The sequence below is a fragment of the Hippocampus guttulatus genome, chromosome 3, assembly GCF_054856545.1.
Source record: "Hippocampus guttulatus isolate MCC_2025c chromosome 3, RoL_Hgut_1.0, whole genome shotgun sequence".
Taxonomy (NCBI): domain Eukaryota; kingdom Metazoa; phylum Chordata; class Actinopteri; order Syngnathiformes; family Syngnathidae; genus Hippocampus; species Hippocampus guttulatus.
In genome coordinates, this window is record NC_141263.1 from 25,682,537 (window position 1) to 25,698,388 (window position 15,852).

The window sequence follows — 15,852 nt, forward strand, 5'->3', positions numbered from 1 at the left end:
CCGCAAAAAAATGATTAAACCTCCTCACATTGAAATAAAACCAACCAAAAAAACAACAAAAAAAAAAAACCAACAACTCGGGTGTCCACAGAAGCAAAGGAAAAGTGTTTAGAATTTCAACGCCCCACACTTTCCCAATTTTTTTTTTTTTAAATTACTCAAGGGGTGAATTTTGTTTTGTTTTGTTCTATTCAAATCTCTTGAGATGGAGAATTTGGGTTTGTCGTTAGGGTCATGTTAATTTCCTTTATAAATCATTTTGCCGCATCGGGTCCAATATCAATGTAACTGTTTCTAGGCTTGGGATAATGCCTGCGCTAAGTCGCTCAAGTTTTTAAACTCTCCAAAAACCCCGGAAACCAAACCTGCGCTAAACTAGATCTGGACAGCTGCGTCAACACAGAGATGTGAGGCCAGAGCAGAGGTCGAGAGTCTGTGGCAGAAAATGAGATTAGAGCTAAACCTTGAATCAAAGACAGCATGAAAGACGTGCCCGGCGATCAAAGTCAAAGGTTCCCTCAGAAGAAGTCCGAGAGAGCAGACAAGAAAAGCTAATACCTGTAAAACTAGACAGACACAGTCTATTGACCATGAAGTCAATCAGTCACTCTCCGAAATCAGTCAGCCTGTTTATCATTCAACCTACTTCCACGTAAGGCACCTTTAAAAATCCAAGTATCTTTGTCACCATGAATGTAAAAACCATCAACTATGTCTTGTTTGGGAAACATCCAGGACAATATGCTCCAGTGCTTTATTATTATTAATTTTATTTTTGTACATGAAAAAAAATGGAGTATTGAATTTATTCAATTTTATTTTGTCGAGTAGTTCCATGATAGTAGAATATAAATCTGCTTGTAGACTATACATATATTAAAAAATAAAAAATAATAAATCTGGATCCAGATTATTTTATTTTGTGCAACCACTTGACGGAATAAAATTGAGTTCATTCAAAAACAAAGCGCTTTTGGCTAAAAGGAGTGGACTTGTTTCATCAGACATACGCTTTGGCCTAACATGTCCCGAAAAGCCAACCCAGTTATGATTTTAGATTTTTTGTTGCTGTAAAACACAATTTTTCACTCAACACAAAAACCTACAATGAATTCAAACAAAAATAATCTCTAAAAGAAACATACCAGTAAATTAATAAAAGCCTTTTCATGAAATCTTGGATTTGTTGCCTTGTTAAAAGAGAGCAGTTGCGTACCTGTGTGTGACCTGAGTTCCTCGCAGGCTGGACATGGTTTCCTCCAGGTTCTGGCGCAGGTCCGCAATGTTTTTAACAGTCCGCAAGCGCCTCGTCTCTGGGTCTTCCCCTTTGGATCGCAAGCACAGCACATCTTGATTCCAAAACAAAAGTGCTGCCGTGGAGAGCGCTCACCAACCTGAAAGCTCCTCGATGGAGGTTTGGTGGTTCTTGCTGAAGGTAACATCCCCGCCTCTTGCTACCGAGCTGGATTCGCTGCTTGCGACTCCGTCGCCATCCGTTTGGGATCTACGGGGACATATCGAATTGAATGCACCAAATCCATCCTTCCGAATTGCGGCGCCTTTGGGTCCCCGGTATTCCACTCAAGAGGGATAAACCTGATTAAGAGTTAAATCGGCTGCGTTTCCCGTCTTGTGACCGGGGCGCAATATGAGTAGCTTAGTACCGAATGCCAGTCAAGTTTATCTCTGATAGAGGCATCACACCTTTTGACTTTCCCCAGCAGCGCTGGCTAGTTATTCTTTCAGACGGGATAATATGGTTGACTAACTTGGCTTGGACACGCCCACCTGCTAATTTTGCTGAAAAAAAAATATACACCAATATGCAGCATTCACAATTATGGTACCGTTCATAGATTGTTATCAGATCATTTGGCCACAATATATTGCACGGTATATCAAGAATTCAGAGTTTTTCTTTCCAATTAGATCAGATATTCCCAAACGGCGCCGAGGAGCGCGATGATATCTGGTGGCGCTTTTTTACTGGCTGCTGTTGGATGACGTCACTTTGTGCGACACACATTCACAGGACTACAAGTCCCAGACGACTTGAACATCCTTCTTTCGACTCATCGTGAAATAAATTGAAAGTCGCTTTTGAAAATCAAAGCTATAATTATAGTTACCGTATTTTCACGACCATTCGACGCACCGTATGGCTGGGCGCAGTCTCATTAATGGGTGCTATTTCTGTATTTGACACATAGACAAAACGCACTGTATTATTGGGCGCAATTTTAAAGTGGTAAAACATACGTCAGCTTAAACATACGGCATGCATGCGCGCACGCTAAAAACACGTTAGCTTGTAGCATACGGTAGCATGCCAAGACATACAGATACAAGCTAAAAACACGTTTTTAAAAAGGCAACGAAGCAAAACGGAGTTCCGTTGTATTTTATTTAGCCATCGTACAATGTACTCACGTTTTTCGATCAATCATCACCCAGAAATCCATCAAAGTCCTCATCCTCTATCAGAATTGAACAATTGTGCAAGTACCGGTAATCCATCAAAAACGCCGTGTTCCCTCTCGTTGTCAGTCACTCTCATTGCCATGTGGCTCCACAGAAATGATGCCGGCTTTGCCAAAAACTCGAACAACAGTGCAAGCAGACACGTTCGTCCAAGCAGACACAATCCATTCGCAAATTGTGGCGTAACTCGCCCGGCGCTGCCTCTCACTCTTTGTAAAGTTGTGTTTGCCATCGATCATTCATTGTTCCCATGCCGCTCGCAACTTTACTTTGAACGCCCGGTTGATGCCGATGTCCAGCGGTTGGAGTTCTTTAGTCAAGCCTCCGGGAATAACGGCAAGCTCAGAGTTCATTTGCTTGACTTGGTTTTTCACCGCTGCTGTGAGATGGGCACGCATGCCAAAAGCATAACCGATGGCTTGAAGTTTGAACTGAGCTTCGTAGGCGTGTCTCTTTGTAGAATTTATTTTCGGGGGTTCTTAGAAACCAAAACCGAAGTTGTTTTGCAACAATGCACATAGCCACACTCTATACAGGTGTTGGTACCTGCTTGTAGCGTCCCTTTAGCGTCCACTTACACGCCCACCCTTCACTGATTGGCGGACTGCTTCCCCGCATGCCTGTCACTCACGTCTGCCTTTTCTCTCTCTTTCTCTCCATATATGTATATATACACGCCCACCCTTCACTGATTGGCCGACTTCTTTGCCGCATGCCTGTACACAGTCACTTCCGCCTTTTCTCTATATAAACAGCGTGTCGGCTGTCAGTCAGGTTTTGGAACTCAGCGCATAGACAAGACGCTCCGCATCATAAGGCGTCCTGTCCATTTTGGAGAAAATTTTAGACTTTTAATGGCGCCTTATAGTCGTGAAAATACGGTAGTTTTAGTTTGGACCTGTAAGCGTTTTCTTTTTTCATATATTCTTTATACAATGATAGTTTTAGTTATTTTGTGAACCTTGGTCACCGCACATTTGCGCACCAAGCATTTTTTGGGAAAAGTAGGGTGAGGGGAGCGCAGAATTTGCGCAGTTTTTTTTTAACACAAAAAATGTATTCACTTCAACTGATCCATTTTTTTTTCCAGTTCAGCCAAACCCCAGCTGCGCCTCCCACAACGGCGCACGCCACCTGTTTCCAACTGCGTGCATCGGGGAAAATTCCAAAACGAACGGAGCCAGCCAATGCGCATATTTGCGCCACGCGTTGCACCAGGCTTGGCTGGGCACGAATATCGAATCCAGGGTTTCCCCTGTATGAGCTCACCTGTACATGAAAGGCGCCACGGTGGCCATGTTGGGGTGGCTGTGGTGCTGTTGGGTCTGAGGTAGCTGCACGCTGACTGTGTTGCTGGCCGTGCTCTGTGTGTTGCTTCCTCCTGGCACAGGGGGAGAGCCGGTCTTCCCTTCGGTAGCGTGCAGGCCGGAGGTAGCGCTTTTGCTGTCCTTATCCGAATGACCTCGGAGCGCAGCCGGAGCACCGCCTAGCTTCATGCTTCGTGGTCTCTCCACGGCCTCTTTTGTCCCCATTGAAGAGGCTTTCCCCGCAATTCCTGGGATTTTGCCTCCTGGCTTTGGTATTCCACTGTGTGCGGAGGCAGAGCTCTCCTTTTTGGCAACTTTACTCCCTTTGGGAATGAAGCTGGCCATTTTTGAGGTCTTTTTGATTGAGCCGTCCACGTCTCCGCCAACAGGTGCCGTTTCCTCCTTCGGCTCCTCTCCCCTGAGTTCTGTCCTGTCCTGCATGGAGAGACGTTTCCCGACATCTTTCCCTTTCTCCTTCTCCCTCCCCCGCTCCTTGTCTTTTTCGGGGCCTTTGGCGGAGCTCTTTTTGGCAGTCAGAGCCCTGCTGAAAGTGCGCTGGGCAATGCCTCTCAAGGCAATTTTGGGGCTGCTGGCAGTAGTGGCCACTGAAGTACCTGCTGAGGGAGCGGCTCCATTTGTGGATCCGTTCATTCCCGGGCGGAGGTTCCCGTCGTCTTCCTCAAGGGGCTCAGTGTTTGAGCCCGTCTCAGCTCTCTCCACCTGCCCAGCTACAAGCTGCATGCTGGGTGCAGCATTGTCAATCTGGGCACTTACTCCATTGGATGAAGAGGAGGAGGAGGAGGAGGAGGAGGCGGAAGATTTAGAGCCTCCCTTGCTGTTAAACAGCTTAAGCTTCTCGAGCATTGACTTTTGCGTGACAACTTTAGGAGGAGCTTCAGATCCCAAAGTAGCCTTACAGGAGGTCTCCTTCTCCTGCTTTATTGATTGCATGGCAGACGGGGGGCTGCTAATGGAGGAGGGCGCTTGTGAGGCGTGCTTGGAGATAATTGACTTGCTCCTCCAGGGCTTGCTGTTGCTGCTGGGATGGGGAATGGCGGTTGAGGACACTGAAGACGTGGACAGTATTGTGGCGGAGGTGGTGGGGATGATGGTGCAGGAGCCCACGGTCACTGAAGGCAATGACACATTCTCATTTGTGATCAGCAAAGGCTGTGAGGCCATTCCCTCCGAGGAATCTACAAAAACAAACATGTAACTCGTAAATATGAGACAGATGAAGCCATGGAGGATTTACATTGGAGGAATAGGTGCAGATGGGATTCTCAGAAGACAAAACCAGATGCTCAGGACAGTTTTATTTCACCCCACTCATACTAGCCTTATATGGACTGGAGGTGCCCTGAGTTGGTGCTGCCAAATACGCCATTATTTTCCTTTGAGCAAGCCACCAAAACTGTTAACCCCCACTTTACACTAACAATGACAGGATCCCATTCAAAACTGTTTAAAAAAAAACAATGAACAGCAGTCCCAAGTGCTTTAAAGTCTGGCCAGGCAGGCTGAGTCGAAGAGTAGCATTGCTGTCCTCACGGGACTTGCACTTATATGGACTGCTTTTGTTAAGCATCTCTCAGTGCTCTGCTCTGTTGTCGCGCCGATCGTTTGAAAAATCTTAAGAAGATTAAAGACTTTAGGGAGAGTGGAAAACTTTGAAATCAGCCGTGTGTGTGTGTGTGTGTGTGTAGTGTAAACATAGTCCAAAGTCCATTCTATTGCTGTCGCAAATGTATCATCGAAGAAAGAAAGTTTGGGAGGGTCTGCATTCGGGGACGAGGGGCAAATCAGCTGCATCTCAACTTACCCAGAACTGCCAAAGTAAAGAAATAGCCGCAATCTCTTGACTGAGAGAAAGAAGGCGTCCCGGCGGCTGCACAGGTCGTCTTTATGTGCGAGCAGAGCTGAGCTACCAGCGGCAGCAACATTTGAATATTCAAACATCAACTGACAGCCAGCGGGAGGGAGTGTTGACTGCAATCATTCATAACAGCTCCAGCGCAATATGCAATCGGCTGTATGTCTTGTCTTGCATGAATACATACGCACACACGGAGCTATTAAGTTAGCATTTGGACAGTACACGAAACACTTGACCCATTTCTTTACCTGCTCTTCTTCTGACTCTCTTGCTCTTTTTATTTTTACACGACCCTTAGCCACCCGAATTGGAAATACAGTAGCTGCCCACTCGCTAGCTTTCCTCCCATCCTCTGTTTCGCATTTAGTGAGAGCAGCCCAGAACAATGCGGCCATTAGGAAGTGTTTAGGGCCCAATTAGCCATGCTAACAGTTAGTGACAGCGAAAGTGGGTCAGGTTGCTAATCGGTGGCATCCCACTGGAAGCCACTGAATGAGAAAGAGCACAAGCTGTGATTACGGAGCAGGCAGAGGGGAACGGAAGGCAGTGGGAAGCTGCAGGTTCGGGTGAGTGAAACTTTGATGTGGGTCAAATGGCTCGGTCCGCGCGCTCCATGAATGGGCTGATCTTGTAGCCGGACTCAGAGAGGAACTGTGGACATTGGGACAAATGGCTGTTGTCATGGCCGAAGCCAATGCCAAGGACCGCTTCAGTGAAGCAAGCCAAGTATAGAGAACGCACATCGATGGCCAACACGCCCGGTCAAATGTGTAGCATGGCGTCCTACACGAAAGCAAAAGTCGATGCCGGTTTGAATTCAAGTTTCCAGATCAGGGTCACGTGGTGCGAGGAAATGACAACTGCAGCAGTGAGGATGCTAAATTAAAGCTAGCGGATGTAGGAAAGATCACTTTAAATGAGACGCCTGCCGAAATTGACAAATCTGTCTGGCCTGCCACGTTTTGGCAAACTAGCTTGCTATTTATAAGCATAAGTAAATGTGAGGAAGCACTCTCCCCACAAAATAAATAAATAAATAAGAATGGCTGTAACATGCCCTACGAAAGGGTCGCTGGCCTCCTGACCCTGTGCAGCTTTGGAGCAAATGCTGGGAATGATCAGCGCACTGACCCAAGACATGCTGAAAGAATTACAACTCAACAGCTCTTAATTGCAGCAGTCATTAGAAATGAAAGTAAAGAGTTCAAAATGACAACGGAGGGGTAGTTCGGGGAAAAACATGTGTCGCAGTGCGGCGGGGACCTATCCTCCCACGACCTCCACATCACGACATTTCAGGGAAATTGCCGACGTGGTCTTTTCAAAGCACTTTTAGCTGACCTCTTGTCTCACATGCTGTTTCTGTGTTACAAGCATGTTGTTTCATCTAAGTGTCAACATGTGCACGCATGTGAATGGTGACCATGTGGATTCATTGTGCCGATGACGGCGACTTCAAACACTTGAAAGTGTATAATCTCCAAACCGTTACAAGGTTGGTGGCCAGACCGAGTGCGGGCCTCGAACGGCGTGACCACTGTTGCGCACAAGCGATAAATCCATTCGAGTTCGCATCGGTCGATCTACGTTCCAACCCTCATCTATGGTCACGAGCTATGGGTCGTGACCGAAAGAACGAGATCGCGGATACAATGAGTTTTCTTTGCAGGGTGTCCGGGCTCTCCCTTCGAGATAAGGTGAGAAGCTCGGTCATCCGGGAGGGGCTCAGAGTCGAGCCGCTTCTCCTCCACATCGAGAGGAGCCAGATGAGGTGGCTCGGGCATCTGATTAGGATGCCTCCTGAACGCCTCCCTGGTGAGGTGTTCCGGGCATGTCTCAACCGGAGGAGACCCCGGAGACGACCTAGGACACGCTGGAGAGACTATGTCGCCCAGCTGGCCTGGAAACGCCTCGGGATCCCCCGGGGAGAGCTGGAAGAAGTGGCTGGGGAGAGGCAAGTCTGGGCTTCCCTGCTAAAGCTGCTGCCCCCGCAACCCGGATAAGCGCTAGAAAATGGATGGATGGAGTATGCATCAGCTGACAGTGTTTAGAAGTCAGAGGCGGCCCGATCCTCTCGCGAGCGGACGGATCACGAGAGACAAAAAGCTACAATCTTTCAGGTCACTTAGTGACCAATGTTGGTCACAGTCAGTCACACACGAGCTACTTTGTTGTCATAGAACAAGCAAGAGTTTTTTTTCTTCAGAAATGTGAACATTGTGTTTTACAGTAAAACCGAATTTTCGGTTTGACTTGCTCAAGTCGCTCCAGTTGAAGCATACGGTGCATTACAAGTCATAAATCGTCAGCGGTGCCTCACGGACTCAACGTGTAACACATATAACACCTTTTTTTTTGGTAAATTATTTTGGACTAAACTTTGACACATTTAGTTTTCAGATTATTTGATTAATCATTGGAATAACCGATTCTACAAACAGATGATCGTGACAGCCTGTCCTGAGACATACAGGAAGTGAAAATGAAATAAAAGTGCCTATGGGTATCCGCTAGACCATGAAAACTTCCAAGAAAATTTTCGGTGTGTATATGTGACATTCTTCCGCACCGAATCCATCCAAGCAGACCTTTTTAAAACCCGCTTGAGTCACGGTCAGGCGAGAATACAAAATTCTCGACTGCATTGCAATGGGATTTAATGCTACGAATTGCAGGTGCTTGCTTACTCCTCATGATTTCAGATCCCTGCTCGCCCTCCCCCTTTCTGTCACTGCTCAGTTATTGTGGCCCCAAAAGTGAGAGGGACAGGCAGCCTTTGTGTCAAGTCGGAAAAAAGAAAAAAAAAACTTTGAAGAGTTTCTCCACATGAATAAACTCAAACAGTGATGTTCCAGCCCGTCAAGAAGGCCATTCACTGTGCAAGGGAAACAGCTTGACAAATTAAGACACGCACACGCATGCATAAATACACGGGCGCACACATCGGTGTGCGCTTACACTAACACAACACAAACTGCTCTTTGTTAGCCAAGCTTGTCACTTTGTGGTCACGCAGTGTGGAGAAGACTCGGGCCAACCGCTTTCGCCGGTCCATGGCCGCAAGGTAAGCGACTCTATTCTGGTGTCAAAGCCGATGTCACGTCGCTGAAACGGACACCCGATACAAGCCGCAGGTGTCTACTTCACCACCCGGCAACACCTCATCGCATCCATCTGTTAAGATTATCCAGCTACATTCTTCACATTTGTTTTACCCCCACCCTACTCACAACTTTAAAAAGCATGCTCTCTCCACACACAAGTCACAAACGTTGGAAAAAACAAACAAACAGTAAAACGGACTCGACCTGCTGCCAACACTCCAAACGTAAACAAAGAAACAGCGGCCCCGCTAACTTTCGGGAAGAAGGTGAACTTTCTACAAGTGCGAGTGAACCAACCTCATGAGTGCTGCGAGATGTCCAAGTTGAGCAGAGAGAGGATGGGCAGCAGAGTGCCAAACCACGGCCAGACATCCTCAGGCTGAGAGGGGTGATGTGCTCTGCTAAGGGGGGAGGGGCTTGGCATCGTTTCAAAGTGGAGGAGCAATGGAAGAGAGGCGGGGGGCCAAGTCCCACCAGTGATTACCGTCCTATGTGTTGCCAATCAACGCTGCTGCTCTCACAAATGCGGACACGAGTGAATGGAAGATTTCCCACGACTTCAAAGTCTGCTTTTCGTTATTTCCACAGCCTTTCCATTTTGAAATGCGGATGAATCCCATCCATGATTATTCACAACTATGCAACTCCCATCTTTGAATTGACTTTTCATGTCAATGTACTCCATGATTCCACGAGGCAATTTTACACATGGACAGACGCAGCGTTTTCACTCGACCTCCAGTACAGCCGCATGGGCATAAATATTACATACACACTTTCATGATCTGCATCGGTTCTGTTTCCGCTCAGGAGCCCTGTCTAACGCAGGTTAATGAGTTCATACGGTTAACACTGACAGAGTCTATATAAAGCCTTGGCCTGGTGAGCGGCAATACAACCTATTTAAACACTGGCCCAATTGAATATACTGCCACGAAAAGACACGAAATGTTTTATAGATGAAACTATCTATCTTTCATGCTTGATTTTTACCAACCCCGCGCCCAGAAATCTTCGCTTTTCAGCTGGATTACTCTTATTGTGGCGTGCACTTTTCATGAAGTCAATATCTCGGTGTAGTGACACGTTCAGAGCAACTCAAACCTAAAAGTAGACACGCCGCTGCTTGTGGTCCGTGACGTCTACCTTTGTTCAGCTGCGAGCTGGCTTTGGTCTTGTCATTGAAGGCCTGGCTGCGTCTGTTGCCAGCACTGCTGAGCGGGCCTCGTGGAGTGATGTCACCGCCTGCGGTGGACACCCTCGCCGAGGGGCCGGGAAGTCTGACCGGGTATGAAAAAAAAGAAAACGGGGTCAATTGAAGGAATGAGTCAAGAAGTTTGCGAATCCCGTTATTTGTTCATAGTTGCGACTACTGATGATCGAGGCAACGCAACCCCCCCCCCCCCCAAAAAAAACACACACAAATTAATTTGCCAAGTGACTGTAGCGTGTGGACTGCAGACGTCAGCAGAGCTGAAAATCCCCTGAATTATAAATTCAGGTGAGCAAGTTGTCTTTTTGCAATCACCAAGCACATAAGAAAAGATGCAAAAAGTCGTGTTAGCTTGTGAATACTCATTCAGAACCAAACAAGGATTTTCCATGGGGTATGTTTATGAGCGTGCATATAATTGAAACGTTCTCCTTTCTTTCCACACTAAGAATAAACAAGATCAAACCTCTAGGTTTATACATCAAAAGGTAGGTGGCGGTCTTGTCTTCCAGTTTCTCCAAGCAAGAGCCCACAAGCACTTCATGAAATATTAATTCATCATGCCGACATCATTCTGAGACTGTCGGGATGGCGCAGATAAGCGGTTTATACATATTAAAACTCATTTCCGGGCGTGCCTTTCACTTTGACTGACAAAGACTCGACCTGCGTGGTAATAAGCGTTATCATGAAAGGTGTGACGAGCAATCTGAAATCATCGAACTGGAATTAATGCATGGTGGAGCACTTGCACACCAAAAAAAACCAGCATATTAAGAATGTAAAATATTCCTATTCTGATTACATTTCTCGCCGTATTTCCTTTAAACATACAGCAAAAAAAGAATCATGACCCCACACAAAAAGCGCATCAAATCCTGCCCTTAAAATTACAAATGCGTTGATAAAAGCGTTGCGGTGAATGTGAAACGTAACTTGATTTAAACATCGTATGAGCGATGGGCGGCCCGGTAGTCCAGTGGTTAGCACGTCGGCTTCACAGTGCAGAGGTACCGGGTTCGATTCCAGCTCCGGCCTCCCTGTGTGGAGATTGCATGTTCTCCCCGGGCCTGCGTGGGTTTTCTCCAGGTGCTCTGGTTTCCTCCCACATTCCAAAAACATGCATGGCAGGCTGATTGGATGCTCTAAATTGTCCCTAGGTGTGAGTGTGGGCGTGGATGGTTGTTCGTCTCTGTGTGCCCTGCGATTGGCTGGCAACTGATTCAGGGTGTCCCCCGCCTACTGCCCGAAGACGGCTGGGATAGGCTCCAGCACCCCCGCGACCCTCGTGAGGATCAAGCGGTTCGGAAAATGGATGGATGGATGGATGATTCAGGGTGTCCCCCGCCTACTGCCCGGAGACGGCTGGGATAGGCTCCAGCACCCCCCGCGACCCTAGTGAGGGTCAAGCGGTTCGGAAAATGGATGGATGGATGGACGTATGAGCGATGCCATCAAATGGGTTCATCCGAGTCTTGTAGTTCTACATATTCACCAGAAGATGGAGTAATTGCATGGGGTGAGGGAGTCGTTTGTTGCAGGGTGCAGGTGCAACGCAAACTTGAATGAGGGCTGGGCCACATGCAAAAAATAAAATAAAAAGAAAACTCTTCCAATACTTCCGAACATGCAGTTTCATTTGCAAAAAACAAAATCTGCTTTTGAATGACCCCCCCCCATGCACATTCCAAACACAGTGTCTCTGTTAATTATTAACGCTGCGTTATACGAGGAGCGCTTGTGATCCCCTCCCACCACAGGCGCGCACACGCAGAAGGCAAAACGATTCAAGGGTTATCTAAAGGTCTTCCACAGCCCATTTAGCAGGCTCGCCAAATGAGGCATGCTGCTAGACAGGCAGAGGAGTCCCAAAATGTAGCCCCAAGGTTTCGCTTCCACCAGCTTAGCGCTGGAGGCTCATGCATTTTAGATGGGGCTGCTGGTAGAGAAAAAAAAAACTAAACATCACAATGGGGCAAAAGAAATGCTTGTCCTTCATCAGGGGGCAACGGCCATGCTACTTTTCCCAGGGAACTGGGGGGCTGATCGGGAGGTGAGGGAGAGGAAAGAAGGGGCTGAGCAAGGACATCGAAAAATGTAGTCGAGGCTAACCTAGAGGTCTTTTTCTGACCAAGGGAAAACTTGAGTAGTTTACTCTGAGAGCCAATCCTAGAGAAGAAGAAAAGAGATATGCGAAAAGAGAGGAAGAGAGGTCAGGACCACATTTGAAAATGACAAGAAGTGTGAGCAGGAAGAGGGTTATGACATAAGGGATGGAGAAATGATACCCATTCAGCCACTTTTAAAACGACGAGTTCGACTTTGGACCTGATACGAAGAGAATTTTTGGACCGGACTGATGACGTGCCCCTCAAGCCTCACCTGGACTGCATCTCGGCCTGTGCTGATTTCTGGGCCGCGGGGGCGGCAGTCCCATGCGTAGACTGGCTGAGCTGAGCCGGGGCGCTGCTCTGCTGGCTCAGGGCAGGGTGCGAGCTCTGAGGCTGGGCTGGAGGGGCGAGCGCTGGCTGGGGGTTGTGCCTCTGGGACTGCTGCTGTTGCTGCTGCTGCTGTTGTTGTTGTTGTTTGAACCGGGACAGGCTAAAGAAGAGGCCGAGGATGGCTTTTAGATTGCCATTACGAATCTCTGAGGGTCAGATGACAGAGAAATGCGCCACATCAAAATAGATTTGATTTCATTTCAGAGATAAAAACGGCTAATAGAATGGCCAGATGGTTAGACGTAAATCCACATGCATCAATCTCAGTTTCACATGATCATAATCATTTACACTACACTTTACACTTTACAGAAGACATTAGGCATGGAGGTAGATCATTTGTTCTCCATTTTCAACCGGACCGAGACAGTCATGCCTTGTATTAGCGTTTGTTGTTCACGGACGATGACGTAAACAAGGTGCCGCCTTATTCTAGGTGATATGACGTAAATTCACATATGACATGGCAGTGCTTGACTGTACCAAAGGCAATAACACAAGAATTTTAATGACATGAGCCTGACATTCTGTGGGTAAAACTTTGAACAAAATATATCGATTCATTTTATTTATTACTTTGTTACGACACTCCTAATTTTGCTATTTCTGACGCGGATTGTTGAATCATCTGCAAATATGGTGGTCTTGTCTTCCAGTCTTTGCTTTCTTTATGATTAGTGGTAATTCATGAGTGAAAATTGAGAAAAGCAAGGGACCTAAACGACCACCCTGTGGCACCCCACAATCAATTAATTTGCCCACTGACAATCTTCCATCAAATAAGACTGTTTTCTGTTTGTGAAATAACTCTCTTCGCCATATAACTGCATTTTAGTAAAACCATAACATTGTCATTGATGCAATGAAACTAAACAAACCGAGGATGAGGAATAAAAAGGCAATATTGTACTCCTCTAACTCACCCAACATGTACTACGTGTGATGACGATATGATTTCACTTTGGGCAGCACTGTGCACTAGTTGGTAGCACGTTAGCTTAGAAAGTTAGATTTTCTCCCTGTGCTCGGATGTTTTTTTTTTTTAAAACAACTAAAACCTTTGGGGTCACTCAAACATTAAACTTTGATGGCAATCGCGGGCCACAAAATATCATCATGCTGGCAAGTGGCCCCCGAGTTTGAGACCACTGATCAAGCTCATCTGTGACTCTTATGATGACAAGCACTACAGAAAAGGATAGGCGACTTCACTTTGAAACTGTTTAATTTACGAGATACAGATAAAAGTGACCAACCACACTTGGTCCAGTGGAAACAGAAGTGCGTGTGCATGTCCAGCTTACCTTCTGCACACAATCCCTGAGTGTTGACTCCTTTGGCTGCCAGGAAGCTGAGGCAGACGTCAATGTTCTCAATCTACATAAGGAGACACACACACATGCACAGTTGTAAGAAACGGCAGTCTGCATATTTTGATTTCAATGTGTACATCTCCACATGGTTCCTTCTACGGATGTTTATGAGCACCTGTGAAAGGAACGAGTCTCGCCTCCAAACAGCGGTTGGCGTCGAAGAGCACGAAGCAATTTAATCATCCCAAGAGGCAATCGCCAGTCATAAAATATGACTCTCAAACGAAGTTTGCAGGAAACCACATTCAAACCGCTGTCGCGAACCCTCCCAAAATGGAGTGATTAAAAAATAAAAAACTGGCAAGGTAATGCTACTATGATACATGTGTTCACCAGTCTCTGCCTTGCATCAACGGGCAACTTCACAAAATTTGTTGTCATTTCATTTCAAAATAAAAGCACATCAGACTAATTTCATTTCAAAATATAAGCACACATTTCAATTATTATTATTTTTTTAATGGCGACGACAACAGTGGAGCCCCACATGGTCGCAGTTTGGAATCTACTGATTCACGAAAAACGTGATTGGTGATCGGCTTGCCCTGTATCTCACCCTTGAGTAGGTCTCAGTGACAGACAGTTATGAAGCATCATAAATTAACGCGCGCACGCGTGCACACACACACACACACACACACACACACACACACACACACAAATTGCTGACCTTTGGAACACAGTGAACCATAAAATAAATCCTGAAAAGTCACAGCAAGTCATCCTGGTGTAATCAAAGATCACCAACTGAACTGAACTACTGAACTGTAGTTTTCACGAGGCAGACACTACTTTCACCCAAAAAAAAAAAAGACACAATTAACACCACCCAATTGCTTTGTGAGTGGTTGTCCTCAATGTAGCGTACATGCGACAAGGGAAATGATGGAGAGCGTGGCGTCATGGTGAACTAATTTCGACGGAACTGTACAACTCAACAGTTAATCTAAACAACAAACAACAGTGACAGCCTTACTGCAGTCAGTGACAGAAGCAAGTGTGTCATGAGCACTGACCAAGAAACTTGTGAGTGCCTGTGACTGGAACTGCTGGTGGGCTCCCAACTGAGCCGAAACATGTCGTCAGTCTGCGACCCTCTGACTCCAGAGCAGCTGTTTAAATGGCTGACATTTGCCGTGTGTGAAAGTTACCCAGGTTGGTCGCAGGAGGAATGCAGGATATGAGCCAACTGAAGAAATATTGACGACAGTTGAAAAATCCTTTCAAATGCCAAATGGCTGAACCACTGTCAAACGCTCTAATGAAGCTAGACGATAATCACGACAGGAGCCCGCAGGTATGCATCATCATGATACCTCGGCATAAATACCAGACCTTTCTTGCTAAAATGAACCAATGCTTATACATATATAGCTTTGAAGATGGCGGACAGTTGGCAACCGTCTCGAAATTGACAGTGATTTTCAATTGGACCGGCAAATTGGTGCTGTTGTTAAATCCAGTTTATTTCATCTTTGCTAGCTGGCAAAGTGAAACCTCTCCTTTCTCAAGAGCACTTAGAAACAGTAATTCATGTCTTTGTCACATCTCAGCTTGAACGCACTTTATTTTGGAGTCAGTCAATCCTCCACGAAGTGTCTCCAGTTGGTCCAAAATGCTGCTGCTCGCCTCTTGACTAGTAAGTCACTCGTAAGAGGGAGCACATCATCCCTACTCTGGCATCGCTTCACCGGCTCTCGATACATTTTAGAGTTTTTTAAAAAGATCCTATTCTTTGTTTTCAAATCTTAAAATGTTAAAAAATCTTAAAAATTACCTCTCGGAGCTCCAAAGTACCTGCCCAGTGCCCCAGGTCTGCGGACCAGACACTCTTAGAGGTACTGTGAACTAAGCGGAGGCTAACATGAGATAGAGTCTGCTGGTCCCTCTCAGTGGAATGACCTCCCGCTGAACGTTCAGCAAGCCCCCTCACAACCCATCTTTAAAACCCGCCTTAAAACAAATTTTTATTCTTTGGCTTTGGCTGAGTCTTGATT

The 15,852-nt window shown here is 46.4% G+C and overlaps 1 protein-coding gene across 2 annotated transcripts in view; it reads right to left on the minus strand.

Moving 5' to 3' along the window:
• Positions 1 to 15,852, minus strand: part of nav2a (neuron navigator 2a) — an 81,157-nt gene that overhangs the window by 42,055 nt on the left and 23,250 nt on the right. For both annotated transcript variants that reach the window (XM_086107682.1, XM_086107681.1), the window contains exons 4-9: positions 13,787 to 13,859; positions 12,364 to 12,628; positions 9,915 to 10,048; positions 3,751 to 4,984; positions 1,395 to 1,504; positions 1,217 to 1,325 (exon numbers count right to left, since the gene is read on the minus strand). In XM_086107682.1, coding sequence (XP_085963808.1) covers positions 1,217 to 1,325; positions 1,395 to 1,504; positions 3,751 to 4,984; positions 9,915 to 10,048; positions 12,364 to 12,628; positions 13,787 to 13,859 — 1,925 coding nt within the window. The remainder of the gene's footprint in view (positions 1 to 1,216; positions 1,326 to 1,394; positions 1,505 to 3,750; positions 4,985 to 9,914; positions 10,049 to 12,363; positions 12,629 to 13,786; positions 13,860 to 15,852) is intronic.